The sequence below is a fragment of the Diabrotica virgifera genome, chromosome 5 (genome assembly GCF_917563875.1).
Source record: "Diabrotica virgifera virgifera chromosome 5, PGI_DIABVI_V3a".
NCBI classification, from domain to species: Eukaryota; Metazoa; Arthropoda; class Insecta; order Coleoptera; family Chrysomelidae; genus Diabrotica; species Diabrotica virgifera.
In genome coordinates this window covers 193,246,289-193,270,012 of record NC_065447.1, presented here as the reverse complement: position 1 = coordinate 193,270,012, position 23,724 = coordinate 193,246,289, and the positions used below count along the sequence as shown (strand labels likewise).

The window sequence follows — 23,724 nt, the reverse complement described above, 5'->3', positions numbered from 1 at the left end:
TTTCTTCTGAACATTATGTGGACCATATAGAACAATTTGGTGTTGGAGGATAACTTTCACTTTGTATGTCTGGGTTTGGGTCCAACTATGCCATACTAAAATCTGATATAATATCTGCCCGGGTCGAAAAATTAATTTTTTTTTTAAATTCATAAAAAAACGTAATTTTTTAATTATTAAATAATTATAGTTAGAACAAGATTAGATCGGGCAACCCTTGTTTTTTGTAATTGTTAACATGCTAAATTACATATCCAATAGTTGTTATCCATTAAACAAATCGGTGCAAATCGACCTTACATATACCTTATCCTCTACTAGTAAAGCTTAGTACAAAAAATGTATATGTTTACTAAATACTTACCATTTTCTTTGGTTCTAGCTTGATTTGACTGAATTCATTTACGTCACTTATTTTGAACTTTTCTTTGATATTAGAATCTCGCTTAAACGGTATCTTCGTATTACCATAATTTCGGCTCAAATTTGGTGCTGATCTATGCAACCTATGTTTAATAACCTTTTTAGAAATCCTTAGTGGTGTAGAAGGCAAAGAAGTTATTCTAATAGGAATGAGACTTTTTTGGTTTTTATAGATACTGCGTCTGTAACAGTTATTAGTAACGCATTTTTTGGTTCGTCTTGATTACTACTATCACTCTCGGGGGTGCGTAATTTCACTGATTCTCCCCCGAAACGTACTTTTCTTGGAGTTCTTGGCGTTTTTCTCGCTTCTTCATAATCACTTTCACTATCATCTGGAAGAATTTTAACAACACCAATGGAATTTTCTTCGATTTCTGCCGAATTGCTTATGGAACTGCTAGGTCTGCTTTCTTCGTGTATTTTCATAGTGATCGCAGGGCCAGTTTTTAAAGTTATTTCGGTCTCCAAGATGACTCTGTCTTCGATCATCTCGTCGCTGCTCCATAATTCCTTATCATTATGGGCAGCTTCTCCGTCACTGTAGTCCATTGGAAGACCGTAGATTTCACAAATTTCTTGCAGTTTTCGATACCTTAGTAGACCTATTAGGTGTTTGAATCTATCATCTCCAAGATTATACCTAAAAATAAAAAGAATAGTCAATAAATTTAATATACCAGCAAAAACCAAGTATGTATGCAGAAAAAAAATGCACTAAACCTATTAATTATTAGAAAATATTTCAAAAAAAGTATATATTTCAAAAGATGGTATTCAAGAAATGGCGATTATTATGGATATGAAAAGAAATGAGCAGGACAATCGTTTGATTCAGTTTTGTCAAACCGAAGATTTAGCTTTTAAAAATTCACTTGACTTCCTACGTTCTTAAGAAAAGCCTTTGTGAAAATCTCCCTTGGATAAAAATGGGATAACATTCGAAATCAAATAGATTACATCCTAATTACACAGATATTCCAAAGTGCAAGAAGAATATAGCTCAGTCCAAAGCAAATGAGTAGCTTGCTTCCAAACAAAACTTGAACTGGTTTGTAATATAAAAAGAGATCAATTATTAATATTCGAAACCATGTAAAATATATGCTTACAACCATCAAAAATTGTATTCTAAAATACGGAATGGGACGTTTCATCGCCGCCGGTTCGATGCCGCCGGTTCGATGCCGCCGGTTCATCGCCAGTCCATTTCATCGCCGGCCGTTTCGATGCCGCCGGTTCGATGCCGCCGGTTCGATGCCGCCGGTTCATCGCCGGCCGTTTCGATGCCGCCGGTTCGATGCCGCCGGTTCATCTCCGGCCGTTTCGATGCCGCCGGTTCATCGCCAGTTTAGTCAGTTGATTTTGTATTATGGAAGATGACACGACACGCGACGTTAAATTCAGTTCAAAACTTATGACAATTAAAAAGATAAAAAATATTATTATATTTACTGTTCTACTTTCCCTAAATTTTATACTAGATAGTACTAAATTTGTAGTGTTAAATGACCTTTGTAGAAATATATTATACAGTGAGCACGTAAAGGTTGGCATACATTCATTTTCTCGAGAATCGATGATTTTGGAAAAAAATCCCGAAGCAGGTCAATTTTTATTTTTAAAATACGACTTTTTGGCATATACAGGTTGTCCAGAAACTCTCCCGACAAATGAAAACCGGAGATTCTTCAAATAATTTCAAGACAATTTAACCCAATTCACCTAGTCCGAAAATCCTTCCTAACGGAGCTAGAGCTCTTTGAGGAAAAAAAATTTTCAAAAAAAATTATTTAGAAAAACCAAAACTGGTATGTTTATTTATCTTGCAGAGGTAAATCGATATCGATAAATCGATAGGTCAAAGGTTATTTTATCGAATAGCTCTTTTGTCTTTATTTTTTAATAGTCTGGGCTGATTATCGGAGAATAGGCCATTTTTGGGAAAAGTTATTTACCAGCAATTTTATTGCTGGAATCGAAGCTTATGATTATATATATTAATAATATAGGTATGCAAAGTCCGCAGATAGTGTGCTACTTTTTTTATTAACAAAATGGCGCCCCCAAATCGTGTTTTTTTTCAATTTTTGCTCCACAACTCCGAACATTTTAACTCTACACCAAAAACACCCTAATAAAAATTCACCGAAATTAAATTCTGCATATAGACATGTTTTTCCCGATCTGCTCCGACGAAAATTTTCTTCGGAAAATGCGGGTTTTCCCAAAAAAATCTTTAATTTTCAAATAAAGTTTTAGATAAGAAATGATCAACCAATAGTTAAATAACTCGGTGACATAAAAGTTTTCTTGGTTTAGATCAGGGGTCTCCAAACTTTCCAGCCTTAGGGCCATACTGATTACTCCTGTAAGTTCCGAGGGCCAAGATGGCAACACTGCATATTATTAATTTTCCTGTATTTAATTTTTTCCCGTAAAATAACGAATAATTTAATTTTTTGTAAGTGTGGTAAGCTGTCAACATTATTAAGTATGTCAAATATTCACCTATTTTTGATATATTTTAATTTAATACAAGGTAGACATAAACAAACAAAATATTTCCACCAGTGGAAATCTCCAATCTCTCCCGAGATTGTCCACTAATAACATAATTATTCTTTCTACTATTTTTCAACGCCATCGTTAGAAATTGTCACAAACACACTTAACTATCCGAAATAATAAGAAGTCTGAAAAATAATAGCCGCAAATCACTTAAGTGTTACGCCCCTGATAACTGGGAGGAGACTAAAGACCCCACCTAAGCCAGTAAGCAATTTTGGGTTTGTGCGCTCCGCCAAGTTAGCTGGCGATGACAATAGTGGCGTAACTACAAGTCAGTTCCTATGAAACTGTTGTGAAATAAAATAGGGCGCACCTCCTTAAAACAAGTTTGTGCGTGTAACAGTATTTTGATTTGATTTGAATTGTTGCTTTTGTGTGTGATTTAGTAGAATGGAAAAGAAGCGAAAAATTGATAGTGAATGCAGAAAATTCAAAGATCAGTGGAACATTCAGTATTTCGTAATTGAGTCCAGTAACAAGGCGCTATGTTTGATTTGCAATGAAAGCATAGCCGTTCTCAAAGAATATAACATGAAACGTCATTATGAAACAAAACATTCTCAAAATTACTCAAAATATACAGGAATTGTGCGGACAGAAAAATTCGAAGCTTTGAAGTGCGGATTGAAATCGCAGCAATCTTTATTTACAAAAGTAAAAACTGAACAAGAGGCGGCAACTCGTGCCAGCTTTCGTGTGGCTCTTGAAATTGCAAAACGTGGAAAACCATTCACCGATGGAGAAATGATCAAGGAATGCATAATTGCAGTAGTCGAAGAAATGTGCCCTGAAAAGGTAAATTTATTAAAAACTGTCAGTATGTCAGCAAACACTGTGGCTTGAAGGGTACAAAACATCGCTGAAAATATATCCTCTCAACTGTTCGACAAAAATGGACATGTTGAGTGGTTTCCTTTGGCCTTGGATGAGTCAACGGATGTGTCAGATACTGCTCAGGTGTTGATTTATATTAGAGGAGTAGATAAAAGCTATGAAGTGCACGAAGAACTTCTTGATATGTATAGTATTCATGGCACAACTACTGGTATCGATATTTTTAAAGGAGTTGAAATGGCCATTAATAAAAAGAACCTTCGATGGAAAAACTTGAAATGTATTACAACTGATGGAGGCAAAAACATGAGTGGGAAAGATAAAGGAGTGGTCGCTCTTGTGTCAAAGGCTGTAGAAAATGACGGCGGCTCAAAACCATTAGTCTTACATTGTATCATTCATCAACAGTCTTTGTGCGGAAAATGTTTGGATATGTCTGACGTTCTGAAACCAGTCATATCAACTGTTAATTTCATCAGATCTTTTGGGCTGAATCACCGACAATTCCGACAATTTATTGCAGAGATTGGAGAAACAGACTTACCTTATCATACTGCCGTACGCTGGCTTAGTTGTGGGAAAGTCCTTCAGCGCTTTTTTGAACTTCGAGCAGTGATCGAAATTTTTTTGAATGAAAAGCACCGCCCTCTTACTGAATTACAAAACAACGCATGGCTATGGAAGTTAGCATTCTATGTTGATTTGACAAAACATGTGAACGAACTGAGTTTAAGATTGCAAGGAGAAAACCAGCATCTTCCTGATTTATACACTAATATCAAGTCATTCCGGATGAAATTGATACTGTTTCAATCACAACTACGAAGTAAATGTTTTTCACATTTTAAAACATGTGAAATATTCAGCCACACTACTGAGACTGAGTTTCCTATCGATTTTGCAATCGAAACTTTGAGTGCTTTGAAGATAAATTTTGATACTCGTTTCTCGGACTTTGATGCCATTGCGAATCAAATTAAGATTTTTGAGAATCCTTTTGATGCTGACATTGAAACCCTAGCCCCGGAACTTCAAATGGAAATGATTGATCTTCAGTGCAGTGATATAATTAAGAACAAATATGAAAACTCATCTTTGTTGGAATTTTATAAGAGTCTTCCACTGACACAATTTGATAATTTGCATAAATTTGCTCGTGGGCTGTTTTCCGTTTTTGGTACTACTTATTTGTGTGAGAAAACCTTCTCCAAAATGAAGTACACAAAAAATGTATACAGATCTAAATTAACTGACGAGCATCTTAAATCTCTTTTAATAATTGGTACAAGTAAAATTAGTCCACAAGTACAAACTATTGTCGGTGGAAAATCTCAATTACATACATCTCATTAGCATTTCATATGTCATGTTTGTTATAAGGTATGTGTTGTTCATTACTTACAATGTATAAAATGTTAGTTGGATTCATTTCAATAATTTGTTAGTTATTATATGCTGAAGTTAAATTTACTGCATAAATTATACATGTCTTTACTCATTACCATTCTGTGTTTCTTTATCCAACTTATCACAAACATTTTATTTGCTATAAAAAATATTAAGGAGTTTTCAAGTATGTCTCCGCGGGCCGGACAAAATCTGTCTGCGGGCCGGATGTGGCCCTCGGGCCGTAGTTTGGAGACCCCTGGTTTAGATTATAGTTTCAGAAGCCGGTGAAAATTAAACGAATATTTTAGCAACAATTCAATTGTTAATTAATAATTTACGGTCGCAATAATAACCAAAATAATTATGATACACTGATCAAACCTTGAAATCTTATAAATATAAGATGCCTATTTAATATTTTGTCAACAAAATATAAATTTTAAATTTTTTTGAATAATCTTTAAATGTTTAAAAAAATAGTTATAAACAAATTAACGTTTCTCAGAAAGTTTTTATTATATTCTAATTTTAAAAAATAGGTAAAACGTGTATTTCAAAGATCTTGAAAATGAATGCTTTAAAACTTTTTTGCAACCATTTTCAAAAAAGTTATGAAATAGCAAAGTAAACATACGATTACTATGTTGTTTATAATTTTTTTTAATTCTTTCAAAGCGTAAAAGTGAGTTTAAAGTACAAACTAATTACTTACAAAAAATATCGATTATTAGTTTAATGGTTACATTTTAATTAAAGCTTATAAATTTTTTTTGTAATTTACACGCGCGAAATCAGACTAATACAGTACCGTAGCTAATAACATTTTCACTCGAAGCGACAACCGCCCGCGACGTACAGTAGTTAATAAATAAAATTAAGCTTCGGCTCTGTATCAAGCCTATTTTCGCGCTAAAAATTACAAAAAAAAACATTTTTAATCTTTGATTAATATATAACCATTGAACTAATGTTTGATATTTTTTGAGAATAATTAGTTTGTACCATAAACTCATTTTTAAGCTTTGAAACAATTAAAACAAATTATAAAAAACGGAGTAATCGTATGTTTACTTTGCTGTTTCATAACTTTTTTGCAAATGGTTGGAAAACAATATTAAAGCATTCGTTTTCAAGACCTTTGAAATACGCATTTTAAGCATTTTTTAAAATTATAATATAATAAACAATTTCTGAGAAATGTTAATTTGTTTATAACTATTTTTGTTAAACATTTAAAGATTATGCAAAAAAATGAAAAATGTACATTTTGTCGACAAAATATTAAATAGGCATCACATCTTTATAATCTTTCTAAGTTTAATCAATGTTTCATGATTATTTTAGTTGTTATTGCGACTGTAAATTGTTAATTAACAATTGAATTGCTACTAACATATTTGTTTAATTTTCACCGGCTTCTGCAGTTATAATCTATACCAAGAAAGCTTTTATTTCACCAATTATTTAATTATTGATACATAATTACTTGCCCAAAAAATTTGTTTGAAAATTCGAGATTTTGTTGGGAAAACCCACATTTTTCGAGGAAAATTTTCGTCGGAGCAAATCGGGAAAAACATGCCTCTATGTAGAATTCAATTGGAGTGAATTTTTATTTTAGTGTTTTTGGTGTAAAGTTAAAATCTTCGGATTTATAGACCTATAATTGAAAACAACAAGATTTGGGGGCGCCATTTTGTTAATAAAAAAAGCAATTCGATTCCAGCAATAAAATTGCTGTTAAATAACCTTTCTTTGTACTTTACTAATTAGAACAGCGTATTATAACTATTTTTTTTTTCAAAATTTAAAGATTATGCAAAAAAACGAAACATTTATATTTTGTCGATAAAATATTAAATAAGCATCTCATCTTTATAATCTTTATAAGTTTGATCAATGTATCATGATTATTTTGGTTATTATTGCGATCGTAAATTGTTAATTAACAATTGAATTGTTGCTAAAATATTCGTTTAATTTTCACCGGCTTCTGGAATTACAATCTATACCAAGAAAGCTTTGATCTCACTAAGTTATTTAATTATTGATTAATAATTACGTACCTAAAACTTTATTTGAAAATTAGAGATTTTGTTGGGAAAACCCGCATTTTCCGAGGAAAATTTTCGTCGGAGCAAATCGGGAAAAACATATCTCTATGCAGAATTTAATTGCGGTGAAATTTTATTTGGGTGTTTTTGGTGTAAAGTTAAAATCTTTGGAGTTATAGAACAAAAATTGAAAAAAACACGATTTTCGGGCGCCATTTTGTTTATAAAAAAAGTAGCACACTATCTGAGGACTTTGCATACCTATATTATTAATATATAGGATCTTATAATTCGATTCCAGCAATAAAATTGCTGGTAAATAACTTTTCCATGAATTTTGCTAATTAGCCCAGAGTATAAGCATTTTTCACACTTACTGATTAAAATTATGAGGTATTTTAGTATGTACAGTAGGAAAAATGAAAGAATACCCATGAACGAACATATAAAACACGCTGTATTTTCCTGTCACCGTGTCATACAAAAAATTGGCCAGCGCAAGTACATGTAATAATTATTATTACATGTACTTGCACTGGGAAATTTTCTTTGGTGACACGGTGACAGGAAAATACAGCGTGTTTTATATGTTTGTTCATGGGTATTCTTTCATTTTTCCGACTGTACTTAAAGTTACTCTTGCTTTAAGTCGGTAAAATACGTCTTTTTTTGAAAAAATGTTTTTTTAAATTCAATAAACGAAAAATTTTCAAATCGTTTTTTCTAGAAAACAGTGCATTCTACCGACTTAAAGCAAGAGTACCTTTTAGTACTAGAATACTTCACAATTTAATAATCCTGTATCAAAAAGGCCTAAAACTTGAAGGTAAAAAAGTTATGCGATAAAATACCCGTCGCCTTACCCAAAACGGGCATCTATGACCGGTACTAAAAATTCGTATTTGATGGAATTGGTTTTGTTTTTGGAAGATACATAAGTGTACCTACCAGTTTTCGATTTTCTAAATAGAAGCGTTCTGGAGATATTTAAGATGAGAATAGGGGTCGTGTGATAGCTCATTTGAAAGGTAATTCAATTCTCTATTCAGTAATATAAACATTAACATAATGAATGGATGAATAAAAATGGTATACATTTTTATTAACATAATTATTTATACAGGTTGTCAAAAAAAAATTTTTTTTGGATTAAATTTATTGACATAAAAAGAAGAATGTATGTAATTTATTTAATTTAAAATACATTTTACTGATCTCAGAAAACGGAAAAAATTTTTATTTGAACAATAACCATTGCTTTTCGCTTAAATTAATTGTTCAAACTGTCACGAGGCTGATGGGTGGCGGCTTTAATATTGAATTTAAGCAAAAAACAATATTTATTTGCCAAATATATTTTTTCCTGTTTTCTGATAGAAAAATATATATTTTGAATTAAATAAATTCACACATTATTCTTTTTGTCAATTAATTTAATTCAAAAAATTTTTTTGTACACCCTGTATAAATAATTATGTTAATGTTTATATCACTGAATTGAGAATTGAATTACCTTTCAAATGAGCTATCACACGACCCCTATTCTTATTTAAAAAAATCATCGAAGACGTCATCACGCCCAGATGGGTGACGTCACTAATATGATATATACCAATAAGTCGTAATTTAAAAAACAAATTGACCTGTTTTGGGAAATTTTTCCAAAATCGCCCATTCTCGAGAAAATGAATTTATCCAACCTTTACGTGCTCACTGTATGTCCTTTATGTAGTGTTCAACACACCAGTGGTGTATCTACTTCATAATTTTTATTTACATAATTTGCATTTTTTAAATATGCGTTGTACATAATTTTTTTTCAATATACAAGGTGTTCCGTAAGTAGTAGTACCAACGAAGAGTTGGTGATAGAGAGGGCTAAAACACATACGAAAAATAAGTTTTATTGTCTTAGCTCAAATTAAAACATGCATATGTTTAACCGCACATTTTTTGTGTTCTGTATAATAACAAATAAATAACAATTTAATTAGAAAGAAGAATGTACATCAAAACAACTTTGTCAATAAAAAAAGCAGAAATAATAAAAATATCAAACAATACAAAAATTACAAATAATTCAAAAATAAAAAAGACATCTCTTAAACTATTAGTTCAAGGACAATAAAACTTATTTATTCGTACGTGTGTTAGCCCCCCCTAACACCGACTCTTCGTTGATCTGCTACTTACGGGACACCCTGTATATTCAATATTCAAAATATGTAGTCGAAAAATCTTTAATTATTTTGCTTTACTTTATACAATGATGAGCGCGCTAATAACCGGCAAAATAACGCAAAAGATGGAAAATATATTAAGTTGTGAGATAAAAATAAATGAAACTAGTGGAGGTGGGATATTTAGCGAAAAAAACTTACATTCTATTTATAACACTTACATTCTATTTATTGTTTGTCATTTTTAGACGTATCAGAGCAGAGGAGTGTGTCAATTAAAATTGTCACTGTAATAGTGGCAGTTGCCAAACTCGTCCGATACGTCTAAAGGTTGGAAACAATAAGTAGAATGTACATTTTTACGTTTTTATCGCTAACTCTTCCACCTTCACTAGTTTTATTTTTTTTTATCTCACAACTTAATATGTTTTCCATCTTTTGCGTTATTTTGCCGGTTATTAGAGCACCCATCACTATACTTCACGTTATACTTACATTTTTCTAAATACTTTCTAAATTTCACTAAAAAAAAGAATCATTTGAGTATCAGAATTGTTTTTAAAATTGTGTTCAATTTTTGTCGTCATAAAACTCAGTGGTGTACCTACTGACTTATTAAATATTGAAGATAAGTACCTATATGGAAATAAAACAAATATTATAATAAACAACTTTTAATGGAGAAAATTTAAACTGTATATAAAAAATTAAAAATGATAATTATGTGCCAAACCGCGCAAATACTCAATTTTGTCTCTATTAATATAATCAGAAACTATGTTTTTGATGCGTTCGTTAGCTTGGCGATACTTTTTTAATTTTATTGGTGGTTGATAACCGGACACTAACTGTTCATAGAACATATCACGACCCTTTTGAATTTTTCGCAGCCCATCGATAAATTTCCAAATACTTGGATGATTGACACCTAATTCCGTTTGAAGTCGTCGATGAGCAGCTTCTGCGTGGTTGTTAGTACGGTCTTCATCATGTAATACCCGTTGGTATAAATTCCATAGTTCTGGTGGAAACAGGGCGGAACGTCTTCCATTTCCACGTCTATTGGGACGACCGATATAATTGTCTTCCAACCAGTTTAACAGTGGCTGAAGTTCTTCTGGTAGGTGATTTCCTAATACATCCAAGAACTCGTCCATATCTTCAACAGGAACATAAGCCAGTGAAATGACCATTCTAGCTTTCAGTGCAAAGTCTGGGTCATTATTGTATTGCGCAGTTAATCCCATTTCAGCCAACTGTTTCTTCATATTTTTTACCAAATGGAAGAAACAACCTTGTATTACAACATTGGGAAAACAGTCGGTAATTGCGGTAATTGCAGCTCGTTCAAAATCACAACTTACAGATACGGGACTCAAATCGGGAAGCATTCCTTTAATTGCTTCAAACAGTTGTATATAAGTTGTACGTTGTTTATTGGGTAAAAGCGCATAAAAAATTGGATGAACTCCGCCGTGCTTTTTGACCATTCCAACATATACTTGTGAAAATGGTTTGGGCGAAATCGAAAATGTTCCATCAACATACCAAATGTTTGTTTGCAAATGTCGAACCCATGTCGCCCTTCCAAATATTAAAATTCTATCGTTAGATGGTCCACTATCGTACAATAAGAAATTTTCTTCGATTTCTGGATGAGGCCTGTGTAACGTTCTGGTAACACTAACTCTTCCAAGGTTCCAAGGTATTGTAGTTCATTGGAGTTTCATGCACCTGATTGCGTTTACGTCGTATTACTTTCTTTAGCGCTGCGTTGTTAGGAAGCGCACCTTCTCCAGCTTGTGACACATTTCTTATGCACTCGTTAATTATTTGTGCTGTACTTTCCACACTACTTTCTGCCCGACGTTTGATTTTTGTAACAACTTCAGCCATTTCCACATTCACTGCTCAGAAATCATGAGCATGTTCATTAATTTCTTTTATCACTTCTTCACCACTAGTGTGAAGTCTTGCTTTACAGCGCCCGACTTGTTCACACCGCCAAAACTTTACACTTTCATCACATTTACTGTTCTTTTCAAAAATAAACAAATATCCGTTGTACGTAAATTTTTCGTTTCCTCGTTTGCTTAAAACCTTTGGCTCCATGTTGTTGTTTCAACTAGCAAAAATGAACTAAAATGTATGAGTAATAAACTGCAAAATTATTTATAAGAAAAGCAGGTAACAAGGAAAGATGGCCAAATGACTACGATTTTATTGCTTTTTCATCTGGTTTTGAGAAAATCGGTTCTTGTAGGTATTGTAAATGTATAATAGCAATATTATCAGAGAACAACGAACACAGAGAAGCATTCCTTTGAATTTTCGTGGCTAAGCCTCGAATGTTACCAACCAGCAGCAACTAGGGAACCAATAGTCAGTGGGCATATCACACAATATAAATTCGTAAATAAAATTAAGCATTTATTGAAAATCATATTGATTGGAACCATAAGTGCAGTTATCTTGTCTTCCTCCAACCTCAGCGGCTGCTCATCAACATCTTTTTCGGGTATATTACCAAGATCAAGTGTGGCTTGGTTATCAGCTATATCCAAAAGACTGGGGATGGAAATTAGTCGACAGTTCATTAGAACTAGAACCAATTCAAACTTTACTTCCGCCTGCGCCGGAAAAACTCCTGAACACAATTTTTTGCAAGTGTAAAAAGGGATGTAGCTCTAAAATGTGGTTGCAGAAAAGTTGGACTGTTTTGTTCGGTAGCATGTACTAATTGTCAAAACCTGTCGTGCTCCAATGTTGAATCACCAACAATAATTGAGGATTCGTTGAGCCACTTGGATAAATTTCCCATTTTTTTTTAATTTATAGCGCTTTTTATAACTTTTATCATAAACATGAAGAGAAGTATCCATATTACTGAAATGTGGTCTCGACGTAACGAAGTACAAAACACTCGAAGAAGTACCACAAAATATTTATATTAAAAGGTCATACAAGGACGCGTTTCGGCTCATCACGAGCCACCATTAGCTTAAAAATACAGGAACAAAGACAAAGGACTGGCCTGCAATGAAATATGAGAATTATAAGCATAATATGGTGACAATTCTCACCTCAATTAAGAAACTTACCAGACCAGGAAGGAGGAAGAATCCACTAGTTTACATTATCTATGGTTCTATAAACTTCATTATTATGTGTTTTTTAAGTTACGCTTTGGCCACACGGTCGATTTTTTACGGTCGCCGTAAGAGCAGTAAGCGCCGTAAAATTACTCGGCAGTAAGCGCTGTAAAAAGCATGGCCACACGTAGATGTAAATTACGGCGCGTGTCGCGAGGTGTAATAACAACGTTTTGGTCGTTGTTGTGGCGAGATGAGCCACAAATTTGGACCAGGTCCATTCGTTTTCGACACGACGCCAAAGATGGGCCGGTTCGATGTTGCTGCGCAATATTTTACAGCTCAGTCTGGCCATCTACTATTCTCACCGTGGGACTCATTTTCGCGCTTATTTTTACGGCTCTTACTGCTCCTACGGCGGCCGTAAAAAATCGCCCGTGTGGCCAAAGCGTTATATTGACATTATGTTGTAATTTGACTATAAAAAAATTTATACACAAACAAAAAAAATGTATAGTCAAATTAAAACATAATGTCAATATAACTTAAAAAAATACATAATAATGAAGTTTATAGAACCATAGATAATGTAAACTAGTGGATTCTTCCTCCTTCTTCTGGTAAGTTCCTTAATTGAGATGGGCGTTGTCACCATATGCTTATAATTCTCATATTTCATTGTAGGTCAGTCCTTTGTCTTTGTTCCTGTATTTTTAAGCTGAGCCGAAACGCGTCCTTGTATGACCTTTTAATATAAATATTTTGTGGTACTTCTTCGAGTTTTTTGTACTTCGTTACTTTTATCATTTTTAACCCTTGCCAATATCAACTATTCAATAGCTTCAAATTAAACAGAATCATAACAGATCCGTGGAATAGGAATACTGGGGTAACTACGTTAAAAAACGCGCTCAGTACACTACCTCAAAGGTGGTGTGGAAACGTGTGCGCATATTATGACGATTACAACTTTTTGAATCGTTATATCTCAAAAACGGTGGTTCTTAGAAAAAAAAGGATTAAAACATTTTTTATAGGTATTTATCTAATCTACATTTTTTGTAAGAACAAATTTTATGATAAAACTTACCGTTTCGCTGAAAATTACTAAAAACCATATTTGGTAACCCGCGTAAATTTTTTAGCTCGGGTCGGATTTATGAGGACTTTTTAAAATTCATTTAAGATGGTATTTTATGACAACATGAAAAATATATTCACCCATTCCGACATATTTCTCCCACTAAAAATACGGCTGCTAAAGTGCTATGTATTTCCAGTCTTGCTGTATGGCGCAGAGACATGGACACTGAAGGAAACATTAATGAGAAAGCTGGAGGCATTCAAAATGTGAGTGTATCGACGCATCCTCAAAATATCCTGGACGATTCACACGACCAACGTAGAGGTACTGCGCCGAATGGGAAAACAAAAAGAAATCTCTTTCACAATAATTAAGATACGTAAACTTGAATACCTCGGTCATATTATGAGACATGATAAATATCATATACTCCAACTGATAATATAGGGTAAAATAGAAAACAAACTCGGACCCGGAAGAAAAAGACACTTATGGCTTCAAAACTTACGCCAATGGTTTGGACTAACATCGATTGAGTTATTCAGACACGCCGCAAACAAAATTAAAATTGCTATGATGATAGCCAACGTCCACAACGGACATGCCACATGATGAAGAAGAAGATGGTATTTTGAACAATCCTGCCAATTTTCAGCTTGATGGTAATTTTTGTAACCTCGGATGTGTAAGTTCACCGGAGGATTGCATATTTTTCTATGGATGCTATACAATGTGCCACTTCTCTCACTACTTACATACATTCAAAACCAAACATTTCTCACGCTGTGAGAAAATCCGGAAAGTCTTCTTTCTCAATTGTTGTACAATATACTATTTTTCACAACTACTTCAATATGGGTATCAAATGAAAGAGTCTATTAAATGAAAGACTACTATATAAATGAAAGAGTATCTATTACTAAAGAGTTCATTATAGCAATTCAAAAATGGCGGGTTACATATTTAATTTCACAACTACCCCAATATGCGTATCAAATTGAGGGGCTTGACTAGTAAAAAAGAAGAAAATCCAAAATGGCTGCCAACAGAATGGCGGATAACATATCTTCCTTGGGCGTACTGTTATACGCCCATGTACTATTTTTTTATTTTTATTGACTTCCAAAAGTTCGTTGTTCTCTAATATTATATGGCTTTTTAAAAATAATGGAAATATTCATAGCTTAAAAAGAGGTATTCAAAACACAGCTCCCTATAATCCTTTAGTCTTTAGTCCTTTATGCTACCCCAGGTACATTTTAAAAACCCCCAGGTCGGCACAAAGATTAGCAGGTAGGTATTAGTACCCCGTTAGTAGATAGGTACTTCTCTTTGCCTTATCCCTATGCGGGGTCGGCTTCCCTAATTGCATTTCTCCATACAATTCTATCTTGAGTCATATCAATATTAATCCGCTTTACCAACATGTCCTGCCTAATCGTCTCCCCCCACGTCTTCTTTGGTCTTCCTCTCCTACTCCTTCCAGGAATCTGCACTTCCGCAATTCTTCGTATTGGGTGATTAGCGTCTCGACGTTGAACATGACCAAACCATCTCAACCTATGCTCTCTCATTTTGGCATCAATTGGTGCCACACCTAGACTTCCCCTAATATACTCATTTTTAATTTTATCCTTTTTTGTCACTGCACTCATCCATCTAAGCATTTCTGTTAGTAGATAGGTACATATAAATAATAATAATTTTATCTTGAAATTATTATAAATAGATTAGGGAAAATGTCTTATTAACGTAGAAAATCATCCTACCCTCAATACCTCTTATTCCTTCAATATTGTACAGAAATTTTGGGTTCTTTTCGAATTTAAGAAACAGTTTCTCTTGGTTGGAAATGTTGACCGTGAAATTTAAAAGATTATCATTTAGGTCTGGATCCCGCGTATGAAAAAAAAGTTGATTAATAGCAAGCTGAAAATTTGTTAATGGCTTAAGGGTGTCTAGTCGGACAAACTTTGATGTATGTGAACACTGGAACAGGGGAAGTTTTAATTGTGGAACAGGGTAAATATTTGGAACGTCAGACCACGAAAACGTCACATGTATTTTGTCCGACAGAACTTCCAATTGATTTGTTACCCTTTCATCATTAAACTGTCGTGCAAAAATTAGACTGCTATTTATCATCAAATGGGCATTTTAATGAGTGGAACACGTCAAACATGTCAAATGACAGGTGATAAATAGCAGTCTGATTTTTGCATGAGAGTTTAATAAAAGGGTAACAAATCAATTGGAATTTCCGTCGGACAAAATACATGTGACGTTTTCGTGGTCTGACGTTCCAAATTTTTAAATTGTTCCACAATTAAAACTTTCCCTGTTCCACTGTTCCCGTACATCAAAGTTTGTCCGACTTGACATCCTTAAGCTATTAACAAATTTTCAGCTTGCTATTAATCAACTTTTTTTCATACGCGGGATCCAGACCTAATTATAATATATTTTATATTATAAAAGTTTAAAAGTCTATTAAAAGATTAAGTATGGCAACGGGAATGGTCATATCTCGCATTTCCTAGAATTCCTAATTAATACTAAAAATAAATAATAAATGTAACTGTCGAAAATTCGGAAATATATCTGTTAGCGATTAACTGACTGGCGATGAACCGGCGGCATCGAAACGGCCGGCGATGAAATGGACTGGCGATGAACCGGCGGCATCGAACTGGCGGCATCGAACCGGCGGCATCGAAACAGCCGGCGATGAAATGGACTGGCGATGAACCGGCGGCATCGAACCGGCGGCGATGAAACGTCCTAGACCCTCTAAAATATATTCATAAACAATCATACAGAAGTAAAAACTTCGTTTGTATAATGGTATAAAATTTTTTTATTAAAAAACATTAAAAGTCATCCAAAAGGATTTGCAAAACGTTTTCAATCTGGATCAGATCATCCTCAGTGCGTTCTGCATAGTACATGAAACTAGAAACTTTTTGAAAAAGGTTACATCGAGAATTATGGTTTACATATTTAGCAATTGTACGATATTTATAGTGACTCCAAGTCGATGTTGAAAGATTTAATGTGTTAGGAGTGCTCAAAGGGCAACATGGTTCCCTGCTCGATAAGAACTTGTGATTCTTGCCAGTTCAATGGACACAGACCAACAATGGTATACAGCCAGCTACTGGGATTTTCCCATTGATTTTGTTTTAATATTCATAAACATAAACCAACTAATTGGTCAAATGAAGTACAAGGAAAAATAAAAGAAAAGGGAAAAGTATATTAAAAGTGGCAAGAAAGCCGATCGGACATAGATCTTCAAAACTATATGGTCGCCAAAAAGGAAGCGAAAGTAGCAGTAACAAAAGCTAAAGCAGTAGGGTATTCAAACCTATACGATCAACTTGTTACCAGGGACGGCGAAGCAAAGATATAAAATAGCCAAACAGAGAGCAAAGCAAGCAAGAGATTTTAATCAGATTAGATGTATCCGAGATGAAAATAATAAAATACTAATTCACGAAAAGGATGTCAAAAGAGATGGAAAACGAATTTTGACAGTTTATTAAATGAGTAATTTGACAGACAGCCTGTGGAGTTAACGGAGACAGTAACAGCAATGGTTACCAGAATAACAAACGTGGAAGTGGCTCAAGCGCTTCAAAAAATAAAGAAAGGAAAAGCAGTAGGACCAGACGATATTCCTGGATTAGTATGGAGAGCATTGGGAGAGACAGAAATAAGTTGGCTAGCAGGTCTATTTAATAGAATTATGGAAGTTGGACAAATGCCAGACGAATGAAGAAGCAGTATATTAGTACCTGTCTACAAAAACAAGGGAGACATACAACAATGTACAAACTACAGTTCTATAAAACTGCTTAGCCACACCATGGAAATATGGGAGAGAATAATTGATAGACAGATACGTGAAGAAACTGAAATATTCGATAATCAATTTGGCTTTATACAGGGCAGATCAACAACAGATGCAATTTTCATTGTAAGGCAACTGATGAAAAAATACAGTAATAAAGAGACCAACGCTCATATGGTATTCATTGATCTTGAGAAAGCATATGATAGGTTTCCTCGAGAGATTCTGTGGTGGGCACTCAATAAGAAAGGAGTCCCTGGTGAATATGTAAAGATTGTGAGAGATACATATGTATGAGGGAGTAACGACTAGTGTTAGGACAGGTGTGGAAGAGACTGATAAATTTCAGGTGAAAGTAGGATTGCACCAAGGCTCGGTGCTTAATCCTTATGTATTCTCACTAGTTTTGGACCAGATAACAGCGAAACTACAGGGTAGCATTCCATGGTGCCTAATGTATGCTGATAATGTAGTGTTAATAGGAAATAGTGAAAGAGACTTAGAACAAAAACTGGAACAGTGGAGACAAGCTCTGGAGGAAAAAGGTTTAAAACTTAGTAGGACAAAAGCAGAGTATTTGGAATGTTCATTTAAATATGGAGTTACTACAAATAAAATGGTATCTTTGGATGGTAAAATGATTGTGAAAAGCAATAGTTTTAAGTACCTAGGATCGGTATTACAGAGTAATGGAGGAATAGATGGAGATGCATGCAGTAGAATTAGGGCTGGATGGATGAAATGCAAAGAAGCGAGTGGTGTGTTGTGTGACAGAAAAATTCCAATGAAGCTAAAGGGAAAATTCTATAAAACAGCCATAAAACCGGCTATGATGTACGGAACTGAATGTTGGGCAGTGAAAAAGAAAGAGGAAGAACGAATGCATGTGGTGGAAATGAGAATACTTAAATGGATGAGTGGAGTGACAAAGAAGGATAAAATTAGAAATGAGTACATTAGGGGAATCTAGGTGTGGCACCAATTGATGCCAAAATGAGAGAGCATATGTTAAGATGGTTTGGTCATGTTCAACGTCGAGACGTTAATCACCCAATACGAAGAATAGCTGAAGTCCAGATCCCTGTAAGGAATAGGAGAGGAAGACCAAAGAAGACCTGGGGGAGACGATAAGGCACGACATGTTGGTAAAGGGGATTAACATTGATATGACACAAGATAGAATTGTGTGGAGAAATGCAATTAGGGAAGCCAACTCCACATATTAATAAGGCAAAGAGAATGATGATGATGAAACATAAACCAACTAAGAAACATTCGACCAGATCCAGTAGTGTCTCTGCTAAGTTTTTAAACTTACCTTAATCTGGCTAGAGATTTTGCAGGAATCTCTTGATTGACGGTAGGATCTTCTAGTTCCTTCCATAACTGTTCTATTACCAGTATCACTGTCAAATCATCCGTTTCACGATTTATCAAAAAAGGAGCTGCATTGGTCAAATGGTCAGGAGAGTTCAGCAACTCTCTCATGAGGTAGTTGTAATTTTTACTAACTTTTAAATATTTCTTAAGGGAATCTAAAGCACTTTTTCTTAAGGATGGAGCGGAGTGACCTAATATTTTTAGGATTTCAGGGACCAAGTCTTGCATCCGGATATCTAGGTTTGAAGGTTGAGTTACCTTTATTAAGTCCATAAGTACCCTGAGAGCGTGCTGGCGGACTTCTTTTTCTGGGTCTCGTAGTTTGTCACGAACCTCTTCATAGAGAAAGGTTTCACTGATGCCATCTGCAACAAATAATTTTCGATTAATAGGTTATAGTGTTTATGAACAAAAAAGAGAGAGACAGGAGGGAAAAAAGGGAGAGACAGGAACAAGGTGGCTAGCAGGTTTATTTAATAGAGTTATGGAATTTGGACAAATGCCAGACGAATGGAGAAGCAGTATACTAGTACCTGTCTACAAAAACAAGGGAGATATACAGCAGTGTACAAACTACAGGGCTATAAAACTGATTAGTTACACCATGAAAATATGGGAGAGAGTAATTGATATACGGATACGTGAAGAGATCGACATATCCGAGAATCAATTTGGCTTTATGCAGGGCAGATCAAAACCAGACGCAATTTTCATTATAAGGCATTTGATGGAAAAATACAGGAGTAAAGAAACAAACGCTCATATGGTATTCATTGATCTTGAGAAAGCATATGATATAGTTCCTCGAGAGATTCTGTGGTGGGCACTCAATAAGGAAGGTGTCCCCGGTGCATATGTAAAGATTGTGAGGGATACGTATGAGGGAGTAACGACTAGTGTTAGGACATGTGTGGGAGAGACTGATAAATTTCATGTGAAACTAGGATTGCACCAAGGCTCGGTGCTTAGTCCGTATTTATTCTCATTAGTTTTATAGTGACATTCCATGGTGCGTAATGTATGCTGATGATGTCGTGTTAGTAGGAAATAGTGAAAGAGACTTAGAACAAAAACTGGAACAGTGGACACGAGCTCTGGAGGAAAAAGGTTTTAAACTTAGTAGGACAAAGACAGAGTATTTGTAATGTTCATTTAAAGATTACTACAAATAAAATGGTATCTTTGGATGGTAAAAAGCAATAGTTTTAAGTACCTGGGACCGATATTGCATAGTAATGGAGAAATAGATGGAGATGCATGCAGTAGAATTAGGGCTGGATGGATGAAGTGGAAGAAAGCAAGTGGTGTGTTGTATGACAGAAAGGTTCCAATGAAGCTGAAAGGAAAATTCTATAAAACAGCCATAAGACCGGCTATGATGTACGGAACTGAATGTTGGGCAGTGAAAAAGAAAGAGGAACAACGAATGCATGTGGCGGAGATGAGAATGCTTAGATGGATGAGTGGAGTGACAAGAAAGAATAAAATTAAAAATGAGTATATTAGGGGAAGTCTAGGTGTGGCACCAATTGATGCCAAAATGAGAGAGCATAGGTTGAGATGGTTTGGTCATGTTCAACGTCGAGACGTTAATCATCCAATACGAAGAGTAGCTGAAGTGCAGATTCCTGCAAGGAGCCAGGACCCAGGAGCAAGGACCCAAGATAGAATTGTGTGGAGAAATGCAATTAGGGAAGCCGACCCCGCATAGGGATAAGGCAAAGAGAACGATGATGAGTGTTCATGAACAAAAAAGTGATTATTGTAAAAATAAAGGATCAAAAAACAGAAAGATAAAAAATATATAAACACATAAAGAGTAAAGCAAAACGAAAGAAAAAATTAATAAAAAAATAATAAAAAATAGATAGATATTAAAAATCCACAATGAACTATTAAGTTATTTTTGAAAATTAAAGTGCCCGTCTCTTTTTATCTCTAGTCCTCCCTGCTTGGAAATGTTAATTTAAAATTTTATTATGATAATTTTTTGGTATTTAAAACCAGAAGAAATTGTACTTAATTATAATTGAGATCTACCAGTCTCAAATGAAAAAGTGATTAAAAGTGATTTTAGGTATATATTTAGAATATAGTTCCCAAAAATTTTTGTTAGGTTTATCATTGCAAAAATACTAACTATTTAAGAAAAGTCATCTGCAATACACTTTATACGCCTATAAATTAAATATTATTGCGAAGCATTAAAATCAACTCCCGTACAACTGAATTACATTTTTACTTTAATTATACATTAAAATGATAATAGATTAGACCAGTTAATTTGTCGCTAAAAACGCTTAAATATTCTCTAAAAAAAGTTATTATTATTCTCTCAAACAAAAGTTATTAAGTAAAATAATAACCGATGCTATAATATACTATGATTATTTTAAAAATCGACCTGTCCGAGCGTTTTGCTTATGTGCTAAAAGTAAATAAGTTAATAAGGATGGGTAACACTTATTCCAGCGCACTGTATAACAGCATGCCGCAGGAGATGTGCTGACCGAATTTAATTATCAATATTTTCTGTATGGACTTTTTTTCAAAGATCGTTGTTTGTTACTTGTTATGATGTTATTTTTTCTTTAAGAAAAGATCAAACCCCTATTTATGGCCTCACAGAGTGATGTGTGCTCTCCGGTCGTTTGTCGGTAAATGAGCACAGTTGAAACAGACACTTTCAACTCGGCTACGGCTGGTACAGTCAGTGCCGTGGTAATTTTGTGTCAGTGCCGTGATAATGTAATTTTTATCATTGTACGAATTAACCAGTCTACTAAAATTTCTACCGCCAACACTGGTGGTGTACATCGATACTCTAGGCCCTAGGCGACAAGAAGGATCGACAGATTATATCAAAAAGTACCTAAACAATTATTAATTCTATAGTAACGTGGGGTGCCAACCATGCTTTCTTTTCTTTTCGCCATTGAGCTACTCCAGGTCAAATCAACACACTTTGAATTAATTTTTTCCTGGCCTATTTAGATTTTGTTAAAATTTAGAGGACTCATAGTGGATGATTAGGTAAAGAAAAATACAAAATTTTAAATTTTTATCTCAAGCCTTTTCCGAAATATGGTTATGTGAAGTTTTCCAAAAAAATCCAAAACATCGCGACCATAATTTATTGGAACGGTTGTAGAAGCTCTCCTAATTGAGCTAGAATGCTGGGAGAGGTGTCATTTTGCAGCATTTTTAAAGCTGCTTACAGTGATATATACAGCATGATGTTATGATAAACAAGTTTTTCTCAAACAAAAAAAATATATTTTGATTAAGTATTTTTCCAAAAAGTACCTACATAATTTAAAATTTTCATAATATTCCTTCAAATACATAGTACTGTTGTTAATAACACATAACAATCTTATTATGGGATGGTGATGGGTTCGACATAAAAAAAAAAAAATTTCACACATACAGTATGGTGCAAATGAAAGGAATAAATTCGTAATGTCGCAAGTTGGCTACTTTAAGGAAAAATCCCGAAACAGGTCGATTTTTATTTTTAAATTGAAATTTTTTGGCATATATATATCATACTAGTGACGTCATCCATCTGGGCGTGATGACGTAATCGGTGATTTTTTAAATGAGAGTATAGGTCGTGTGCTATGTAATTTGAAAAGTTATTCAATTATCTATTCAGTAATATAAACAATAATATAATTATTTATACAGGGTGGGAAAACAATTTTTTTTAATTAAATTAATTGACAAAAAAACAAGAATATATGTAATTTATTTAATTTAAAATAGATTTTACTGTTGCCAGAAATAGATAAAATACATACATTCATTTTTTGTCAATTAATTTCATTAAAAAAACTTTTTTGCCACCCTTTATAAATAATTATGTTATTATTTATATTACTGAACAGAGAATTAAATAACTTTTTAAATGAGCTAACACACGACCTATAGCCTCATTTAAAAAAAATCACCGATTACGTCATCACGCCCAGATGGATGACGTCATTAGTATGATATATAAATGCCAAAAAATTACAATTTAAAAATAAAAATCGACCTGTTTCGGGATTTTTCCTTCCAGTCGCCAGCTTGTGACATTACGAATTTATTCCATTCATTTGCACCATACGCATACTGTATAAGTGTATAATGTGAAATTAATTTTTTTTATGTTGAACCCACCACCATCTGATGATAAATTTTTTTATGTTATTAACAACAGTACCTACTATGTATTAGTAGCAATATTATGAAAATTTTAAATTATGTACTTTTTGGAAAAAAACTTATTCAAAATATTTTTTTTTTGTTTGAGAAAAACTTGTTTATTATAACATTATGTTGTATAATATATCACTAAAGAGCTTAAAAAATGCTGCAAAATGACACCTCGCTCAGAATTTTAGCTCAATTAGGACAGCTTTTACAACCAATCCAATAAAGTATGGTCGCGGTGTTTTGGATTTTTTTTTGGAAAACTTTACATAACCATATTTTGAAAACGGCTTGAGGAAAAAATTTAACATTTTGTATTTTTGCTTCCTTTACTAGCCACTATGAGTATTCCAAATTATAGCCAAATCTGAAGAGGGGTGGAAATTAGGTGTGTTAAGTTGATATGGAATGACCTCATTGTATAATATTTTCTTAGCCAAGATGCCAGGTCACACAACCAATTGTAAAATCAAAATGTGAATGCGGACTGATTCCCAGCGAAAAATGAAGCGGAAGAGCACTCAAAAAAATTTAGTTCGTAATATTGATTAACAGTGATTATTGAATAGTATTTCGTTGTAACAACAATTTAATTTTTTGTTTCAACAAACTTTTAGACATTGACGAATGTATTTGGTTATTGTCACAATGATTGAATAATAATTGT

At 33.8% G+C, this 23,724-nt stretch overlaps 1 protein-coding gene across 1 annotated transcript in view; it reads right to left on the bottom strand.

Annotated features, from left to right (window-relative positions):
• LOC114341755 (uncharacterized) overlaps window positions 1-23,724 on the bottom strand; it is a 262,233-nt gene that overhangs the window by 226,823 nt on the left and 11,686 nt on the right. The window contains exons 2-4 of the mRNA XM_050652139.1: window positions 18,799-19,225; window positions 601-1,066; window positions 365-520 (exon numbers count right to left, since the gene is read on the bottom strand). Coding sequence (XP_050508096.1) covers window positions 365-520; window positions 601-1,066; window positions 18,799-19,225 — 1,049 coding nt within the window. The remainder of the gene's footprint in view (window positions 1-364; window positions 521-600; window positions 1,067-18,798; window positions 19,226-23,724) is intronic.